At 35.6% G+C, this 17,536-nt stretch overlaps 1 protein-coding gene across 2 annotated transcripts; it reads right to left on the reverse strand.

The window, feature by feature from the left end:
* Nucleotides 1–9,642: 9,642 nt before the first annotated feature.
* On the reverse strand, nucleotides 9,643–16,705 carry LOC117315647 (non-homologous end-joining factor 1-like). 2 transcript variants are annotated; one of them, XM_033869937.1, is made up of 8 exons: nucleotides 16,618–16,705; nucleotides 15,952–16,162; nucleotides 15,255–15,470; nucleotides 14,957–15,095; nucleotides 13,383–13,444; nucleotides 11,294–11,408; nucleotides 10,686–10,897; nucleotides 9,643–10,318 (listed from the first exon to the last, which is right to left on the reverse strand). In XM_033869937.1, exons 2-8 carry the CDS (start codon nucleotides 16,147–16,149, stop codon nucleotides 10,217–10,219), a joined length of 1,044 nt encoding a protein of 347 aa, XP_033725828.1. In that variant the 5' UTR covers nucleotides 16,150–16,162; nucleotides 16,618–16,705; the 3' UTR covers nucleotides 9,643–10,216. The 2 variants fall into 2 exon arrangements, with proteins under 2 accessions (XP_033725828.1, XP_033725837.1); XM_033869946.1 differs by having other exon boundaries at nucleotides 16,676–16,697.
* Nucleotides 16,706–17,536: the final 831 nt, after the last annotated feature.

Consider the following 17,536-nt stretch of genomic DNA (forward strand, 5'->3'; position numbering starts at 1 on the left):
AATACAGACCGACGTTAGTAGTAACCTGGCCACATCACACCAGTGTAATACAGACCGACGTTAGTAGTAACCTGGTCACATCACTCCCGTGTAATACAGACCGACATTAGTAGTAACCTGGTCACATCACACCAGTGTAATACAGACCGACGTGCGTAGTAACCTGGTCACATCACACCAGTGTAATACAGACCGACGTTAGTAGTAACCTGGCCACATCACACCAGTGTTATACAGACCGACGTGCGTAGTAACCTGGTCACATGACTCCCGTGTAATACAGACCGACGTTAGTAGTAACATGGTCACATCACTCCCGTGTAATACAGACCGACATTAGTAGTAACCTGGTCACATCACACCAGTGTAATACAGACCGACGTGCGTAGTAACCTGGTCACATCACACCAGTGTAATACAGACCGACGTTAGTAGTAACCTGGCCACATCACACCAGTGTTATACAGACCAACGTTAGTAGTAACCTGGTCACATGACTCCCGTGTAATACAGACCGACGTTAGTAGTAACATGGTCACATCACTCCCGTGTAATACAGACCGACATTAGTAGTAACCTGGTCACATCACACCAGTGTAATACAGACCGACGTGCGTAGTAACCTGGTCACATCACATCAGTGTAATACAGACCGACGTGAGTTGTAACCTGGTCACATCACACCAGTGTAATACAGACTGACGTTAGTAGTAACCTAGTCACATCACACCAGTGTAATACAGACCGACGTTAGTAGTAACCTGGTCACATCACATCAGTGTAATACAGACCGACGTTAGTAGTAACATGGTCACATCACTCCCGTGTAATACAGACCGACATTAGTAGTAACCTGGTCACATCACACCAGTGTAATACAGACCGACGTTAGTAGTAACCTGGTCACATCACACCAGTGTAATACAGACCGACGTGAGTAGTAACCTGGTCACATCACACCAGTGTAATACAGACCGACGTTAGTTGTAACCTGGTCACATCACACCAGTGTAATACACACCGACGTTAGTAGTAACCTGGTCACATCACACCAGTGTAATACAGACCGACGTCGGTAGTAATATTGCCCTTTATCACCAGGAATAATATTTATATCCATATTAAGGTGTTTAACAATATACGGAGTCTATAACATCAACATTATCAACATGTTAAGCCAAAAAAGTAGTAAATTGGATAGAGGATTTCCGGAGTAATAGATGTCAGCGTGTTATAGTTAATGGTGAGATGTCAGAAACATACCCCGTTATCAGCGGCCTCCCGCAAGGCAGTGTACTGGGTCCAATCTTATTTGTAGTATATATAAACGATCTTCCTGAAATACCAACATCTTCGTCGCCGCTATTTGCAGATGACACAAAGTTATACCGACGGATTAGGAACAAGGAAGATGTGAGAATCCTCCAGGAGGACCTGGATAAACTCCAAATTTGGTCGAACAAATGGTTACTCAAATTCCACCCCAACAAATGTAAAGTAATATCAATAAAAGCTTCCAAGAAAAGACATTACTATATGAATGGACAGGAAGGAGAGAGGATTAAGCTGGAAAACATCACACACGAAAAGGACATTGGGGTTACCATCGATGAGGACCTGAATTTCAAAACTCACCTGCATAACATTGTAAACAAAGCGAACAGCATAGTTGGACTAATACGAAGATCGTTTGTATATCTTGATGAGTCAATGTTCAAGTTATTACTTAAAGCTCTCGTCAGACCACACCTGGAATACGCGGCAAGTGTATGGAACCCATATCGAGTAGCAGATATCGACCTGATCGAGAACGTTCAAAGAAGGGCATCAAAACTTATTCCGGGACTCAAAAACCTTACATATGAGGAACGTCTAGAGAGACTAAATCTTCCAACTTTACAACATCGGAAAACTAGAGGGGACATTATCAATGTTTTTAAAATAGTTAAAAAAAACTTTATGATTATAGAGTAACTGAGAACTTTTTTCAAATGGACAGTTCTAGTAGGACGAGAGGTCACTCTGAGAAAAATTTTAAGAAACGTTGTAATCTAGAATTAAGAAAGAATTTCTTCAGTAACAGAATAATAGATGTATGGAATAATTTGCTGCAACATATTATAGATGCAGATACTGTATACAACTTTGAAGTAATGCTAGATAAACACTGGAAACATATTCATTTTAAAGTTTAACATTTTAGATATATTGAGGAAACATAGCAATTGATATACTGGAAATCAATCATTTATTTATTTTATGTACATATATTGTTGATATGGATATAGAGGCTTCCAGCCTGCATCCATTAATTATCCTAATAAATCCTAATAAATGTTAATAACCAGGTGTGAATAATTAATATAAAGTGGAGGAAGTTACAGCATATTGTAAGTGAATACATTCATGAAAAGAGGAAGAATGAAGGTTATTCATCTGATGACAACTTGAGAGGATATTTTGCCTTTGAAGGATAAAGTATTGAATGTATCCTTTTGTAAACATGGGACAAGTAGTTTATGATAAGATTGACACTTTAAAGAACGTGGTACTATTTTATGATAAGGATGACATTTTAAAGAACGTGAAACTATTTTATGATAAGGATGAAACTTTAAAGAATGTGGTACTATCTTATTATTAAGATGGCACTTTAAACGTTTTGGCCCTATTTCCAATTGGAGTATGTATCATAGAGAACTTTCCGATATTTTGTCTTTGTTCCTTTATTCTATTCAATCTGTGTTTACCTGTACCTATATCTGTTTCAATGCATTGTATGGAACATAATTAATCTTGTCCCCAAGCTTATGTTTAATTCTTTGTGATGACCAACAATTAGGAATGACACTCGAACTCTCCACTGATCAATGTTTTGTTATCTAAATACCTTCCCGAGGCGATTACACCATCTATTGTTATCTCAGTAAAAGTTCACTTGCATGTCCAGTTTTATTTACCTGTGATAACGCCTCTTCGTGTCAGTCATCTTAATTATATACTCGTATACGTGTCAATTTAGACAATGGTCAGTTCCATTTTATATGTTTACACCGGAGACCCGGGCGGCAGTTGGATTCCCAACCAGCAAATGGACAACACGTACACTACGGATTACCAAGTGTGATCAGAACTTATATTGGACTTGCTTAATTTACAAAGTTGGATCGCCAGCTATATACATTGTATCTATTGGAATACCAATACATGTGGACTAATTATCGTTATAATTTGTGAAACGGTTGATATTGTGATTTGAAACAAATAATATAAGAAATCATTACAAACTGAATCAAACTCTTTGTTTTGTGTCCTGCCATGCGTCCAATCATACAACAGTCCGAATCTAAACAGATACAGCAAAAAGCCGTATGAAAATTGGTGTGAGAATCCGGAGTAACTTGCCACATTGATTTGTGTAAGACGAGTTACGTACAAGATCCATGGAACCTTAAATACTACAAAATACTCGGAGACCAAAGATCTTCGCCACATTCAACACTTGAAGATGTTAACCATGGAAACCACAAGCCAGCACTACCCTAGAGTATTCCCCAAGACTAAACCTGTCGTACCGGCCAATCGAGGATGGACACGTGAACTACAGCATCTACCCGACGACGCTTGCCAATCAACGGTTACAAAGCACCAGGGACCCAGGATGTCACCCATCAGGCCACAATTTTCTGGATCATCGCCCAGAACTCAATGTTTTAAATGTGGTAAGTGGGTATTCCATTGTTTTCAAGAGCACGTTGAATTAACCTGTAAGGCAAAATCAGTCAAGTGCTTAAAGTGTGGCAAATTCGGACATTTTTCAAGGGTATGTTTTTCAAAGCGCCCTTCATTAGAACCAAACAATCAAAATTTTAAATCTCAAAAGTTAAAAAGTACGTTTCATCAAAGCAGGGACGCAAAACGTATGTCAGAGTTTATCTCCCGAAAATCAACCGCTTGCTCATTTCCATTTTCGGAACTTTCGGATACGGAATTCGTTAAAATAAACAAAAGAAGTCCATTTCAAGAACAAACAATTAAATGTCATCAAGAAACAAATCCGAGAAAGTTGGAAATCACAGAGCTTAACCTCATCATTGTAAATCTTCGATCTGAAAATGAAGACTTGAGGCTAGATATTAGCAAAATTCAAAATCACAACGAAGATCTCAAAGAAAGTTTTTCAAAATGTTTTCAACTATATCAAGCTGAAAATGATAGACTGAAACAGTTAAATGAATATCTTGAGAAAAGGGAAAAAGAAAACCATGATGAAATATTATGTCTCAAAAAGGAAGTTTCAATCAGCAAAGAAACTATTTTTAATCTGGAAAGTAAGATACAAAATTTTGAGGCAAATTCATGTAGTTCGGTTGTTAATTTTCACAATAATCCGCAAAACAACCGAAATTTCGTGCCTCAGAACCAACAATTCCGTCCAAATCAAAGACGTCGAAACTTCAAACCCCATTTTGGCTATCAATAAACTCTTCGTCCTACAGTACCTAATTCAAAAATGTCTTTAACTCAGACATAATGCGTTCCTACACTCTTAGAGGTAATTTAAATTAAGTCTCTTGAAAACAAAAATATCCACTGTTACACACAAAATGTGTGTGCTATTTCAAAAGACAATATACAAAAAAGAATGTATATATATTGTGTTCATATCACGGACTCTTTTTTTTTTAGCGGAAGTTAAACGGACATTTAAACGGACATTATTTATGTTTGGAAATGTGTCATTTCATTTAGACTCTGGGACAGAGTCTTCCGGAGCGAGAGGGAAGTTATCATAGAGAACTTTCCGATATTTTGTCTTTGTTCCTTTATTCTATTCAATCTGTGTTTACCTGTACCTATATCTGTTTCAATGCATTGTATGGAACATAATTAATCTTGTCCCCAAGCTTATGTTTAATTCTTTGTGATGACCAACAATTAGGAATGACACTCGAACTCTCCACTGATCAATGTTTTGTTATCTAAATACCTTCCCGAGGCGATTACACCATCTATTGTTATCTCAGTAAAAGTTCACTTGCATGTCCAGTTTTATTTACCTGTGATAACGCCTCTTCGTGTCAGTCATCTTAATTATATACTCGTATACGTGTCAATTTAGACAATGGTCAGTTCCATTTTATATGTTTACACCGGAGACCCGGGCGGCAGTTGGATTCCCAACCAGCAAATGGACAACACGTACACTACGGATTACCAAGTGTGATCAGAACTTATATTGGACTTGCTTAATTTACAAAGTTGGATCGCCAGCTATATACATTGTATCTATTGGAATACCAATACATGTGGACTAATTATCCTGTTATAATTTGTGAAACGGTTGATATTGTGATTTGAAACAAATAATATAAGAAATCATTACAAACTGAATCAAACTCTTTGTTTTGTGTCCTGCCATGCGTCCAATCATACAACAGTCCGAATATAAACAGATACAGCAAAAAGCCGTATGAAATATGCACGGTCACATTTGAAATGAACACGATATATTATTCTATAATACCAGAGACCTATACACTAAAGGTATATAGTATATAGGTCTCTGATAATACTGAAGAGAAGATTAATTATCAGTATACACCCCAACCCAAAATAATAACAATAATAGAAATCAAACTGTATGGGTTTTAAACAAACACGATCACCGACCTCTCATCCCATGTTACTTGTGTTTAGGTATTCGGAATGAACTCCTGTGTTAAGACTAATTTATAAGCCTATTAACGCACCCGTACATTACGGAACGGGGATATTGACAAATTGATGTACTTGTACAGTATGGAAAATACTTTCTATGTTTGGGTCGACACTTTAAGTGTCTTAATTCAGTACACTGCACACTGGTGATCCCAATGAGATCACGTATAACTCCAACTTACGGAAGCAATTGTTTTGCCATATTAATTGCAAATTCCAAAATACGGTTTAAAACCATCCATAAATGAGGACAATCCAATTTCGACGTGTTCAAATCTTCCTTTGCGCTTGACAAATGCTTGGATTTATGGCACGATCTAAGGAATGACTGACAGTATAAATGAAAACTAAATGTGAAGCGCGACGGAAACAGCTTTGCTACACGATAATACCACAACAGAGTACGGCACAAGAAAAAATACAAGGAGGTTTTTTTTTATTCCTTTTCAAATAATATAATCAGTGCCACTTCATGAATTTACAGCAGGCAAGCAAATCAGTCTAATAACGGTATGTTAATTAGTTTTTCACGTGTTTATCAATATCACCTTGGTATTACATTGTGCTGTAGCATTGTCGATATAATATATTCGATACTTTTAAACCTCGTGTATGAAGAAATTTGTACCGATTATTTATAGACAACACAGTACCGCTCAACACAAAGTCTACAAGTAGTCTGGATCTTATCGCGATATAAAGAATGGTCAATAGTATACATGGCCAAGAAACATGTATTTATGGTGAACAGTGTCACGGTAATAACCGATACAGCCGGGCAACCAAAAAAGATTTTTCAAAAAATAATTCATAACTGTTAAAATGAAGTCATGAAGAGCTGGACCCCAAATCTCCACCCAGCCTTTATGTTAACATGCGTCTGACATCCGATATGTATACTCATTCCACTATGCCCTCTTTTATATGGTCTACCTTTAGGATTATTAGGATGCTTTAGAGACTTGGAAGGTCTCGCGGCTTTTACGAGGTCATGACTAGTGGTTTTGGATACTCCCGTTATATAAGGTACATTTCTCTGACGGTCCTTCTCTTCTTGTTACCTTTATTAAGTTGTTGACTTACGATCTCGGGTGCCAATAAGAATATCCACGTCTTCATAGCAGAACGGCCGTGATTATGCGCTTGAATCTTGACGTGTTGTGCTGTAGCAACTGAATCACTTCCATTCAATAACGCCCAACTTCTGGTGTAAGGGGTAGTGAGAGTGGAAGTTTAGGTGTTGGTCTAAAACAATAATTTGACTGTGACGTTCGCTTTCTTAACCAAAAGTCACACAAGTGTATAGTGCCATTTATGATTTATCATCATCACACAAGTGTATAGTGCCATTTATGATTTATCATCATCGCTTTATAATGATTGAGACATCTACGGTTTTAATCTCCCCAGCCAAAGTCTGATTCCTTCACTTAAACTAATAAACTGATCATTTCTTACCCACCTATCAAAAACAGATTGCATACATGTAGATCTATAATCGATATCCACCCAAATCTACAAGCGCTTGTATATTTAATCATTGAACTGTTACCAAATGGTAGTATACAGTCGATATGAATACAATTTGGGTGACAGATAAATAGAATGTCGCCCGTTAGGGCGACATGAAATATTTATCTGTCACCCAAATTGTATTCATATCGACTGTATACTACCATTTGGTAACAGTTCAATGCTTATATTTACATTCATAATTTTATTTTATTTACTGTTCCTTAAGACGCGTTTACATTTGCCGCGTCTCCTATCACTGACGTCATCAAGTTCAAATACCGGAACAGCCGAAATTTCCAGAAGGAATAATATAGTCCCTCATGTAGTTATCAATAGCAATCACATGAAGTGTTTTTTGCACAATTTGGCTTTATATTATATTTTATAAACGTTTGCAGATATCTTCAAATTGTTCACAATTGCATAATTTCTGATTGTTTAAAAATAAAGCCGTTTTTCGGCGCATGATATACGGTTAACATTTAGAAGTGATGCGGCGTTGAATGGGTACAGCACAGGACAGACTCGATTCCTCGGAAACACTTATGTTTCTATCGACTGGATTTACGTTATTTTCAGAAGAATTTCAGTTCTTAAATTCTAAATGAACGTCGTCTTGACAGTAGGTGAAAACGATTCCAAAGATATTTCATTAGAAACAGAATCCAGTCTAACCGGTCACATTAGTATCGCTAACTTAGGCTAGCAGACGATGTTCAACTTCACAGGGGCTCGATTTTGGAGTAAGGTAGGCCTTTGACATCAGTGAATAACCACATAACTATAATTCAGTATGCACACACAACCAGAAACCATGTCGATACTGCCGATTTTTTGCAAGATTTTTATTTTTTTTTAAATGCTGGACTTTAAATGTTGTCGTGTCTAGCATTTCTGACAATTCGACAACGAGCCCCTGTGTGACGACAGTGACAATTTGATTACTTCCTATATATCAGGAATAGAGCTTATAATAATTTTGTGTCGAGTCGGTCGACTTCATTTTTTCTATTATTAAATTTTACTCTCATAACTTGCTTTGCTTTTTTTTGTGGTGGTTTATGTAGATAAATGCTAGCATTCGAAATCTCTCCTGGCCGAATGTAACTGGGGACCATTGTTTTGACCAGCAACACCTGGGGCTGTATCCCTACTCTGACCGAATCACTGTAAATTGTAGTATACAGTCTCATGAATACAATTTGGTTTACTAACGACATATAGGCAAATCCAACACGGAATGTAAATATATAGAGGATATCTAACAGTGTTTTCAGTAATACCAAATATATTTCACGAGTGGGGCTAATATTTTGATATTTTTCACGAGTGCGCAGCACGAGTGAAAAATATCAAAATATTAGCCAACAAAACGAAAACCCTACCCCCTATGCTAACTAGGACTACAGCGATAATTTGTAAACAAAAAAAGTTGTTTCCCCTGTCCAGGTGATGACATATATGTCGGGCTTTCTGATTGGTCAATTATTTTGGTATTTTCTAATCATTAATTTGATTGGTCAAATCAGCAAAAGTGATATTTTTCACTAGTAATATTCTTCACTAGTGAAAAATATCACTTTTATAGAATGAATAATTTTTGATATTTCACTGGTAAAAATGTAATAAAAAATGTTAATTTTGAAAGTTTTTGATATATGGCAGGGCTTCGTGTACTATGAAAATTAAACTAAACTATCATAATTTTAGGATATCTACAACAATACATCCAGCTAGGTCATACTGACAGTCAGGATATCTGTATAACAATACATCCAGCTCGGCCCTTCTGATAGGATACCTGTATAACAATACATCCAGCTAGGTCATACTGTCAGGATATATGTATAACCAGACATCCAGCTCGGTCATACTGTCAGGTAGTATATAGGTCTCTGATCTGTATAACCAGACATCCAGCTCGGTCCTACTGTCAGGATAACTGTATAACCAGACATCCAGCTCGGTCATACTGTCAGGATAACTGTATAACAATACATCCAGCTCAGTCATACTGTCAGGATATCTGTATAACAATACATCCAGCTAGGTCATACTGTCAGGATATCTGTATAACAATACATCCAGCTAGGTCATACTGTCAGGATATCTGTATAACAATACATCCAGCTCGGTCATACTGTCAGGATATCTGTATAACAATACATCCAGCTCGGTCATACTGTCAGGATAACTGTATAACAATACATCCAGCTAGGTCAAACTGTCAGGATATCTGTATAACAATACATCCAGCTAGGTCATACTGTCAGGATATCTGTATAACAATACATCCAGCTCGGTCATACTGTCAGGATATCTGTATAACAATACATTCAGCTCGGCCCTGCGATCAAGATATATCTTTAACATGTAAACCAGAACAATATAACCTGAATACCTATCCATTCTATCTCAGAAAATAATTTATTTCATTGCTAATATACTTATTTGATACAATATGATTAAGTATAATGTAAATAGAAATAAACCCGTAATCCAGTCTCACATACATAAACATTCATAGCTTTTATACTCTCTAATCATTAAATAGTCATAATTTCATTTACAAAAAACAACACTGGCTACATATAGATATCAGTTTCCTAATAAGAGCTAATGGTATATGAGGATGGCACATAAGACATCATTACTGAATTGTTCTCAGTGGCAGATCAGGGAGCAAGTGTTGGGTTGAAGTGCACTTTGAAAAATTATATCAACTTAAGAAAGTATACATGTATTGCAAAAGCTGGGAAGTTCTTTTTAAATTTACACACTTTTGATGGTCCCTTGGTTGGTTTCTGATACATGTCTCTTGCCAAATCCAGATGTTAATGAAGTAATCTTGCATGATGTGACTTTTGATGGAAATGTCAGCTCACTACCAGCTGTCAAGAGAAATTATTGAATGAAACAGTCACTGGTCATATCTGACAAATTTCCACTTCCATCAAAATTAGGGTTGATATTATTAAGACTAGAATGCAATTTTCTTTTTCTTTTTTGTCTTTTCATGTTTCTTCATTTCCTCTTGATCAAGCCTCCTCTCCAGGGCTTGTCTGCGTAGATACTCAGAGTCCTAAAACACAGAAATTTATCAAATAGTTGACCTGTTTGGATCTACAATTATATACGATAGACATCAAAATAGAGTCTTGGCAGTATAATATATACATGTGTTTATATTGAACACATTGTGATCTGTTCACCTTGGTGTGTAATTGTGATATATAAAACTCAACCCACGGTAAAGCTGCTTTAAAATCCTTAGCTGAACAAAATCCAGCAGTTTATAGAGTAATTACCTGTCACAAATAATTAAAAGAAACTGGTACTTTTTTTGTATACTGTGAATGATAAAACCAAACGTGCAATTTGAAAAAGCCTTTTATACTTTTGTCCCTTTATACAGTGTACATTTTTTGGAGTAAGGGAGATAATCCTACCTTGACAGGTGATCCTTCGGGCGTGTTAGATGCAGAACTCTTTGGGCTCTTGGCAGGACTTGTTTTAGGACGCACTTTGTCTGGAGACACACTCTTTGGACCAGCAATGGATGGAGGGAGGCGATTTGTCCCCCAGGATGGACCAGATGACCCCTTCCTCTCTGCTACATCCCCTAAACTGGCATCATCAAACTCCTCATTGTCGTCATCCCCTGATATATAGTGTAGCATACTAATGTAATAAACAACCGAGGGGGAATCTGACTAACTAATACAAAGTAATTTGTATTTCACCACACCCAATAATAAACATGTGATTACTTGAATATGCAGATTGATGAATAAAATAGTGAGGTCTTATCAACAATTCTAATACTGTAAAAAAAAATATGAAATATTCATTATGATATAGTCACATATGAACAAGAGTGTCTGGGGCAAAAGTATCAAACTGAAAACCAAAATGGAAATGCGACAAGAAAATGCCCCTTACGTCACACAGCTACATGTTGTGAAAATAAATGCTACAAATCAGTGGTTTGAAAATTCCACACAAAGGGAAATCACTCTTTCATATATCACTGCTTTGGAAACATTGTATTACTTACTTTTTGTGGGTGACCTATTGATCCATGCATATTTGGTCATAATTTGTCTGTACAAATCCTGGCCAGCTTCATCAAATGCTGAGCTTCCAATGGATTTTACAGAGTTTTCAAACATCTGAAGAAATATAAAAATCCATACTGAAAATCAAACAACTGATTATACTAAGCATAGAAATTTAACAAAGGTACTGTTCAGTGTTGCATTTTCATGACTTTGAAGCAAAATTTGGAAATAATTAACACTGATTCAATTTTCACAATCTGGGAATATGATGGACAAGCTCACTGCATCATGATTATGATTATGGTTATGATCATCATGCGGATGATTTTTTCGCTGTTAATTATTGACCCCTAATTTGATCATTGTGATATCCAAATCATGGATAATGGAACACAACAACTAATGAATCTAAGATATGAAACACTCATGCTATATCCTAAGAAAAAGATTTCCAATCGAACCTCAGACCTATGTTTGAGTAAAGCTCATAAGAGTTATACCCCCTGTGTGCACTGATACATAGATGTCGTCAGAGGCATGTTGGTCCGTGACACCAGGAAAATGACAGACCAACTTTATGAATTATATAGGGGAGGTAACTCCCCTTTATGGGATAAAAAACATATTTTGGTGAAATAAAAATGCCCCCAAATACAAAATGTTTACTTGTAGATAAAAATTTCTCAACTAAAATAGGATTTCCCATGTAACCACTACAACATTAACAGAGAATTGTGACATTTTTCATTTTTGAATGTATGTTTTCTCCAAAAAGTAAAGATACTGACAAGATCAGCATGGAAAAGTAAAGTATTTTTTGTTTGCAACAAAGCAAATGGTAGAGACAAGATTCTCATATCAATTTTCATGACAAAAGCTCATTATTTCTGACTGTGTTGTAGCCATTAGTTGATTTTCCAATACAGGAGCCTATAGATACTGGACTCAAAAATGAACAATTGTATAGAATAAAGTAAGATTTCAGTGTTATTTAAATTGCCCTATAATAATAATAAAGTTAGTCCACATCAGATGAGTCGAAAGAGGAATTCACATTGCTTCTGGAAAGTTCTGCAGGATATACCAGGTACTGATAGTCGACTCAACAGACTGACAGGTTTGTAATGAAGTTCTGCTCACTTGTTATCGTGCTGGCAAATCACAGACACTTTAACTAATATTACCTCATATACAATGTACTGTGTATTTTTCTTATCTTTAGCTATTTCCTTGATTTACATTCTTGTACATTTATACACATCCGTTGGTAAACACAGCACACGTGTTTGCGCCATTTGGTGCTCATATTTATGCGACTTTGTGCACGAGTGAGATCATGTTTGTGTGTAATATTTAAAATGTTTTTTTTATATTCTTAACTCATTTACTAGTTATGCATGTTACCATAACATTAGTAATTGAAGTAAAACGGGCTATAATTGGGGTTTATCATCACAACAAAAATGGTACGATAAGCTTTATCCAATCAATATGATTTTTACCGAACTGGTTTGATTTTTGGCTAACAGATGGTGTCACGAGATATCTAAAGGAAGTGTAGTAGGCGTGGCTGAATATTCCAGTGCAGATGTAGAGCGGCAGAGTTTTGCGGATTTTCTGTACAAATATGATATTTATTCTATCACAGTTATTCATAAATATGAATGTAAGCTTCTTTTATTCATAAATCTTACAAATTACTTTACAACACACATCTTGGTTTCGAACGAAGGAATGTCTCTTTAAGATTGCCCTATAATTATAACAAAGTTAGAGACCATTGTTACCTAAATTTGTCCTATGATTATAATGAAGTTAGAGTTCATTGTTACTTAAATTTGACCTATAGTTATAATCAAGTGCTTCCTGCCACAAAGTACCATATCTACTCCACAAAAAATCTATCAAATAATCACTTCCTCCTACAAAGTACATATGTATATCTACGTCCACAAAAACTCTATCAAACAATCACTCCCTCCTACAAAGTATATCTACTCCACAAAAATTCTATCAAACAATTACTGGAAAATGTCCAGTAACAAAAAATAGTGTTTTGGGTTGGGTTTTTTTTGTCATATCTACCTTTGACATCAGCATCTCATTTTCGAATGCTGTCTCCACAAAACTCTTGGTTTCAATGTGTTCTGGAAGAAGATGATGCTGGTTTGAAGTTGAACATTAACAGTATTCAGTAGGACAAGTTTAAAAATTCATTGTAAAGTAGAAATCCACTTTCAAAATAAAAAAATAAATATTTTTGAACATTTTCCTTCATTTTACACTATCATTTAAAAGCCCAAATACATCATAACATGTAATAAATATGACAGGAATGAAAGAGAAATACACTTAATCACTTATATACAAACGTATACATTATTAAATCATCTGCAGAAGATTCAGAAAATCTTTGAGTACAATAAAATAGAATGTAGTTATGTCTTCATTGTAAAATTTCCTTCATTAAATTGTCACTTTTTCCAAACTCAGAGCAGAAGTGCATGTACCGTATTTGACCTAATAAGGGGCAGGGCGCGGGTAATTGACAGTGGGGGCGCCCTTATTAAGATTAGTTATTCTGAAGTTTTATGAAACAGACTATACCTTATAGCAGAATACCCAAGGCTGTGGAAACGGTAAAATATTCAGTCATAAAAATATTCCAGATGAAGATATCTATTCATTATCATATATTAAGCTTAAACATCACTTGAATGTTCCTGTAAACTTGTAAACCATGCCAGCTGATCTTTAGACCAGAGAACATGTGTTCCACCATTTATGTTCAAATGGAACTCTTTTGTGTTCTATTTATAGACACAGGTGATTTCCCAGATCATATCCGACATCGTTTTCTTTGACCTAATAATTGATTTACAATGTCTTTTACTAGCTTTCTGTTCTGAACAAAAGTTATTTATCAACAAGAATGAAGTCTTTTACTGTATCTTCAAATAAAGATGGTAAGTTATTATTTGTATGTGTGTTTAGTTTCGGGTGCTCTTTGCACTGACATGTCATCTGTAGGAGTAGACAAAATGTGGCGAAAACTTGTGTTCCAGTTACTTAATTTGCTGAAGAAAATTGAACACATCAAGTAGCAAAACATTTCACATTAATTATTACTTTTGAACACCATTTTGACACTCAGTCAAAGATTTATTTTCTTGAAAAAAGGAAGGGGCGCCCTTATTAGGGCAGGCATCCTTATTAGGTCAAATACGGTATGTGAGATGTTGCTCTGCGATATCATAACTCATTTACCCATTCATTTCAGAGGGAATCCTCACCAGATAATTTCATCACTTATATCTGAAGTGCTGACTTACACAATGAGTTGTATTACTAAAACTTCATCTACAGTAAATGGTTTTCACTGATAATGTAAACAAACGAAGATGTATCTGACATATCACATTGGACAGGACATGATTTTTTTAAGTCTAGAAACAGAATGCAGAAAGGTAAAGGATTACATGATACAGTTTTATAGTAACACCTTGTTCAGTGAGGCATATTATAACATGTATCGCCACTTTATTTATTTGAAACAACTTATAATGAACAAAGAAGCTAATAACTTTGTACATCTGCTCTTGTTTATAGGTGCTACTTGAGATGGGTATGTTTGTTTCAGAAATGTATAAAATACCTACTTCTGGAGGTCTTCACCCCCTGTGATTTGTAGTCATCTATTTCTTTGTCCTTGTTTTCAATGACCTTGATAAGTTCCTTCTGTCGTCGTGTCAACTCACAGACCATACCCATCATTGGTATGATAAGGTTTTCCGATACCTTAACAGATAAAAATTGATATATTTCCATACAAAATGGTGATTATTTTCTGGATGAATTGCAATGGAATTGAAAAAGCTCATCAGATGATGATGGTGAGTTAAAGTGAAAACAGATTAATGCATAGTCTGGAAGTGTTAATTTGAAACTTGACCTTACCATACCACTGTCGGCCACATTGGCTATGAAGTTCCATACAAATGGCATCCCTGCCAGCTGGGAGGTGATCTTCAACATGATTTTCTCCTGGTCATCTTCCCCACTTGTAGACTTAAAGCCGACTGACAAGGTTGTCTCCCTTTCTGGATATTCAATACTACCCCTGATTTGATCCAGAATCCTTGTTAATGATGCCTCTATGCTTGGATTTAATTTCTGTAAAATAAAATATAATATTCAATGTCTATCATTGAATGATCCTCTATTTCATTTTTCAGAAAAGGATAAATGTTGTGTATTCTTTTGAGAAAACGGAGTACATCTTTTCCTACTTACATGTTTCACAAAGATTCATTCCTTGTAAACTACATTTGTACTGGTTCTTTATAATAGAGTTATTGGATTTTCAAAATTAACAAAATTTGGTTATAAAGAAGTTTTAATTGTAACTTTTCTGTTAAAGTTTTAATTGTAACTTTTCGGTTAAACAAAATTGTAAGTCTCCCTGCCAATTGATCGAGGAGGTTCAACAAGTATGCCTAAAATTCTTGTGCAATTAGCCTATTGTATCTCGTGATCTGAATTTTTTTAGTTATTGATTATTCAAGTTTATGCAACAAGTTTTTCTCACATTGAAATTTCTTCAGAGAGATAAGGAAGATCCATATTGTTTTACAAAGTATATATGTGAACATACTTGAATTCTTTTTCGGAGAGCCATGTCTTCCAGCTCCTCATACCAGAAGTGGACCAGGTCTGTGATCAGGATCTCATAGGAGCTCTCGGTGAACTTAAACTTGATGAGATATTTAATTCCATCAACTTCAATAGGCTGCCAGGGACATGAACTAAGGGCAGGCTTCCATCTTCTACGCCATTCTATTTCAGTTGTCATGGTAAACGTGGTTCTAAATATAAATGTTAGTAAATCATTCAATTACCAGTATAAATTGTATATCAGAGTAAAAGGGTTCTGCGATGAACAAATTTGCAAAAAATAGTAATTCAAGAAAAACATAGGATTGTGTCCTATTGAATTTGATTATTTACAGGAAGGGCTCGGATCTAACTGATATTATTAACTTCACAAGCATTAGCGTCCAACAACTTTTTTGGAAGATAACACTTGTGAAGTTCTAGAGAATATCAATACTAGTACATCTTTGACAAATGAGCTATATACTATACTGATATAGTAGGCCTACTGTAATAAACACATTCTCCTCATGGAACAAAAATCGTTAGTCAGTAGGCCTATCGTGAGTCTTGGAATTTGTTCAAACCCACGTGGGGGTACTATGGTAGAATCTCGACAACAACAATTTTGGGCATCGCTGATTAAATTGGTAAAAAATATACAAACATTTCGGGAACAAAACGTTTGGGAAACAAAATAGAAACAACCCGGCTGCCAAACGAACCTGCCAATTACCGGAAGTAGGAAGTCGCTGGGAGATAACTCTGCTGAAATTCAATAAGGTATCGCACAACTAATTATTTAACGGAATGATATTACCAATGACTCCATCCCTTCAATCGCTCCGTCGAAGCTCAAATGTTGTAAAATATATATCAAATTTAAGGTTGAAGATTTCCCTACCAGACAAATTATGTTATTGGATAGGTTTAATAGCATATAAGAGCACGCCAGTACTTGGAAGACAGCAACCCTGATATTTGCAGTGGACTAGGGAACACCCACCTGGGGAATTCCCACCTTCTTTCATCTCATAATGTTTTAATAATTGTAAGCTTAGCGGAAATTACTTGATTACGATTTACAAGTTAATCAAAGCATAATTATAAAAAAGAAGTTTAGATGTAAAGTAGTTTTGTTCCCTGATAATTTACAAGCGATATATGCATGCAGTTGGTTAACAATCTAATAGAAAGCTAAATGCTATGGTGAAAATGTCAAATTCATTTCTAATTTTATTTCTTTATATAGCGTTTACATATATGTGAGCTTCAATTAAGTACGTGGAAGATTCTATCCTATCTATTTTAATTCGGCCTGCCTTACCTATAATTCTCAAAAATGGAACGAACCATAGGTAATCACACATTTGAACACAAGTCGACAGTCGGTGAACAGTGATTGTTGTGTTTGTTTCGATTTTTATTGTTTTACGATATGTATCATATGCTAATTATTGACAGAGTATTAAGGCCAAACAACATGAAGAACACGTACGGCGATGGAGATATTGATTCTGTCAATGAGCAAATCGACACAATAACAAAATATGGATTTAAATTACCAAGATCCTCAGATATACATG

The sequence above is a fragment of the Pecten maximus genome, chromosome 2 (assembly GCF_902652985.1).
Source record: "Pecten maximus chromosome 2, xPecMax1.1, whole genome shotgun sequence".
Classification (NCBI taxonomy): Eukaryota; Metazoa; Mollusca; class Bivalvia; order Pectinida; family Pectinidae; genus Pecten; species Pecten maximus.

Coding starts and splice junctions, on each gene's coding strand:
- LOC117315647 (XM_033869937.1), bottom strand. CDS start 16,149: ATGACAACTGAAATAGAATGGCGTAGAAGATGGAAGCCTGCCCTTAGT. Junction 15,471..15,951: donor CTCTCCGAAAAAGAATTCAA/GTATGTTCACAT, acceptor TTTATTTTACAG/AAATTAAATCCAAGCATAGA. Junction 11,409..13,382: donor ATGAGATGCTGATGTCAAAG/GTAGATATGACA, acceptor ATATTTCTTCAG/ATGTTTGAAAACTCTGTAAA.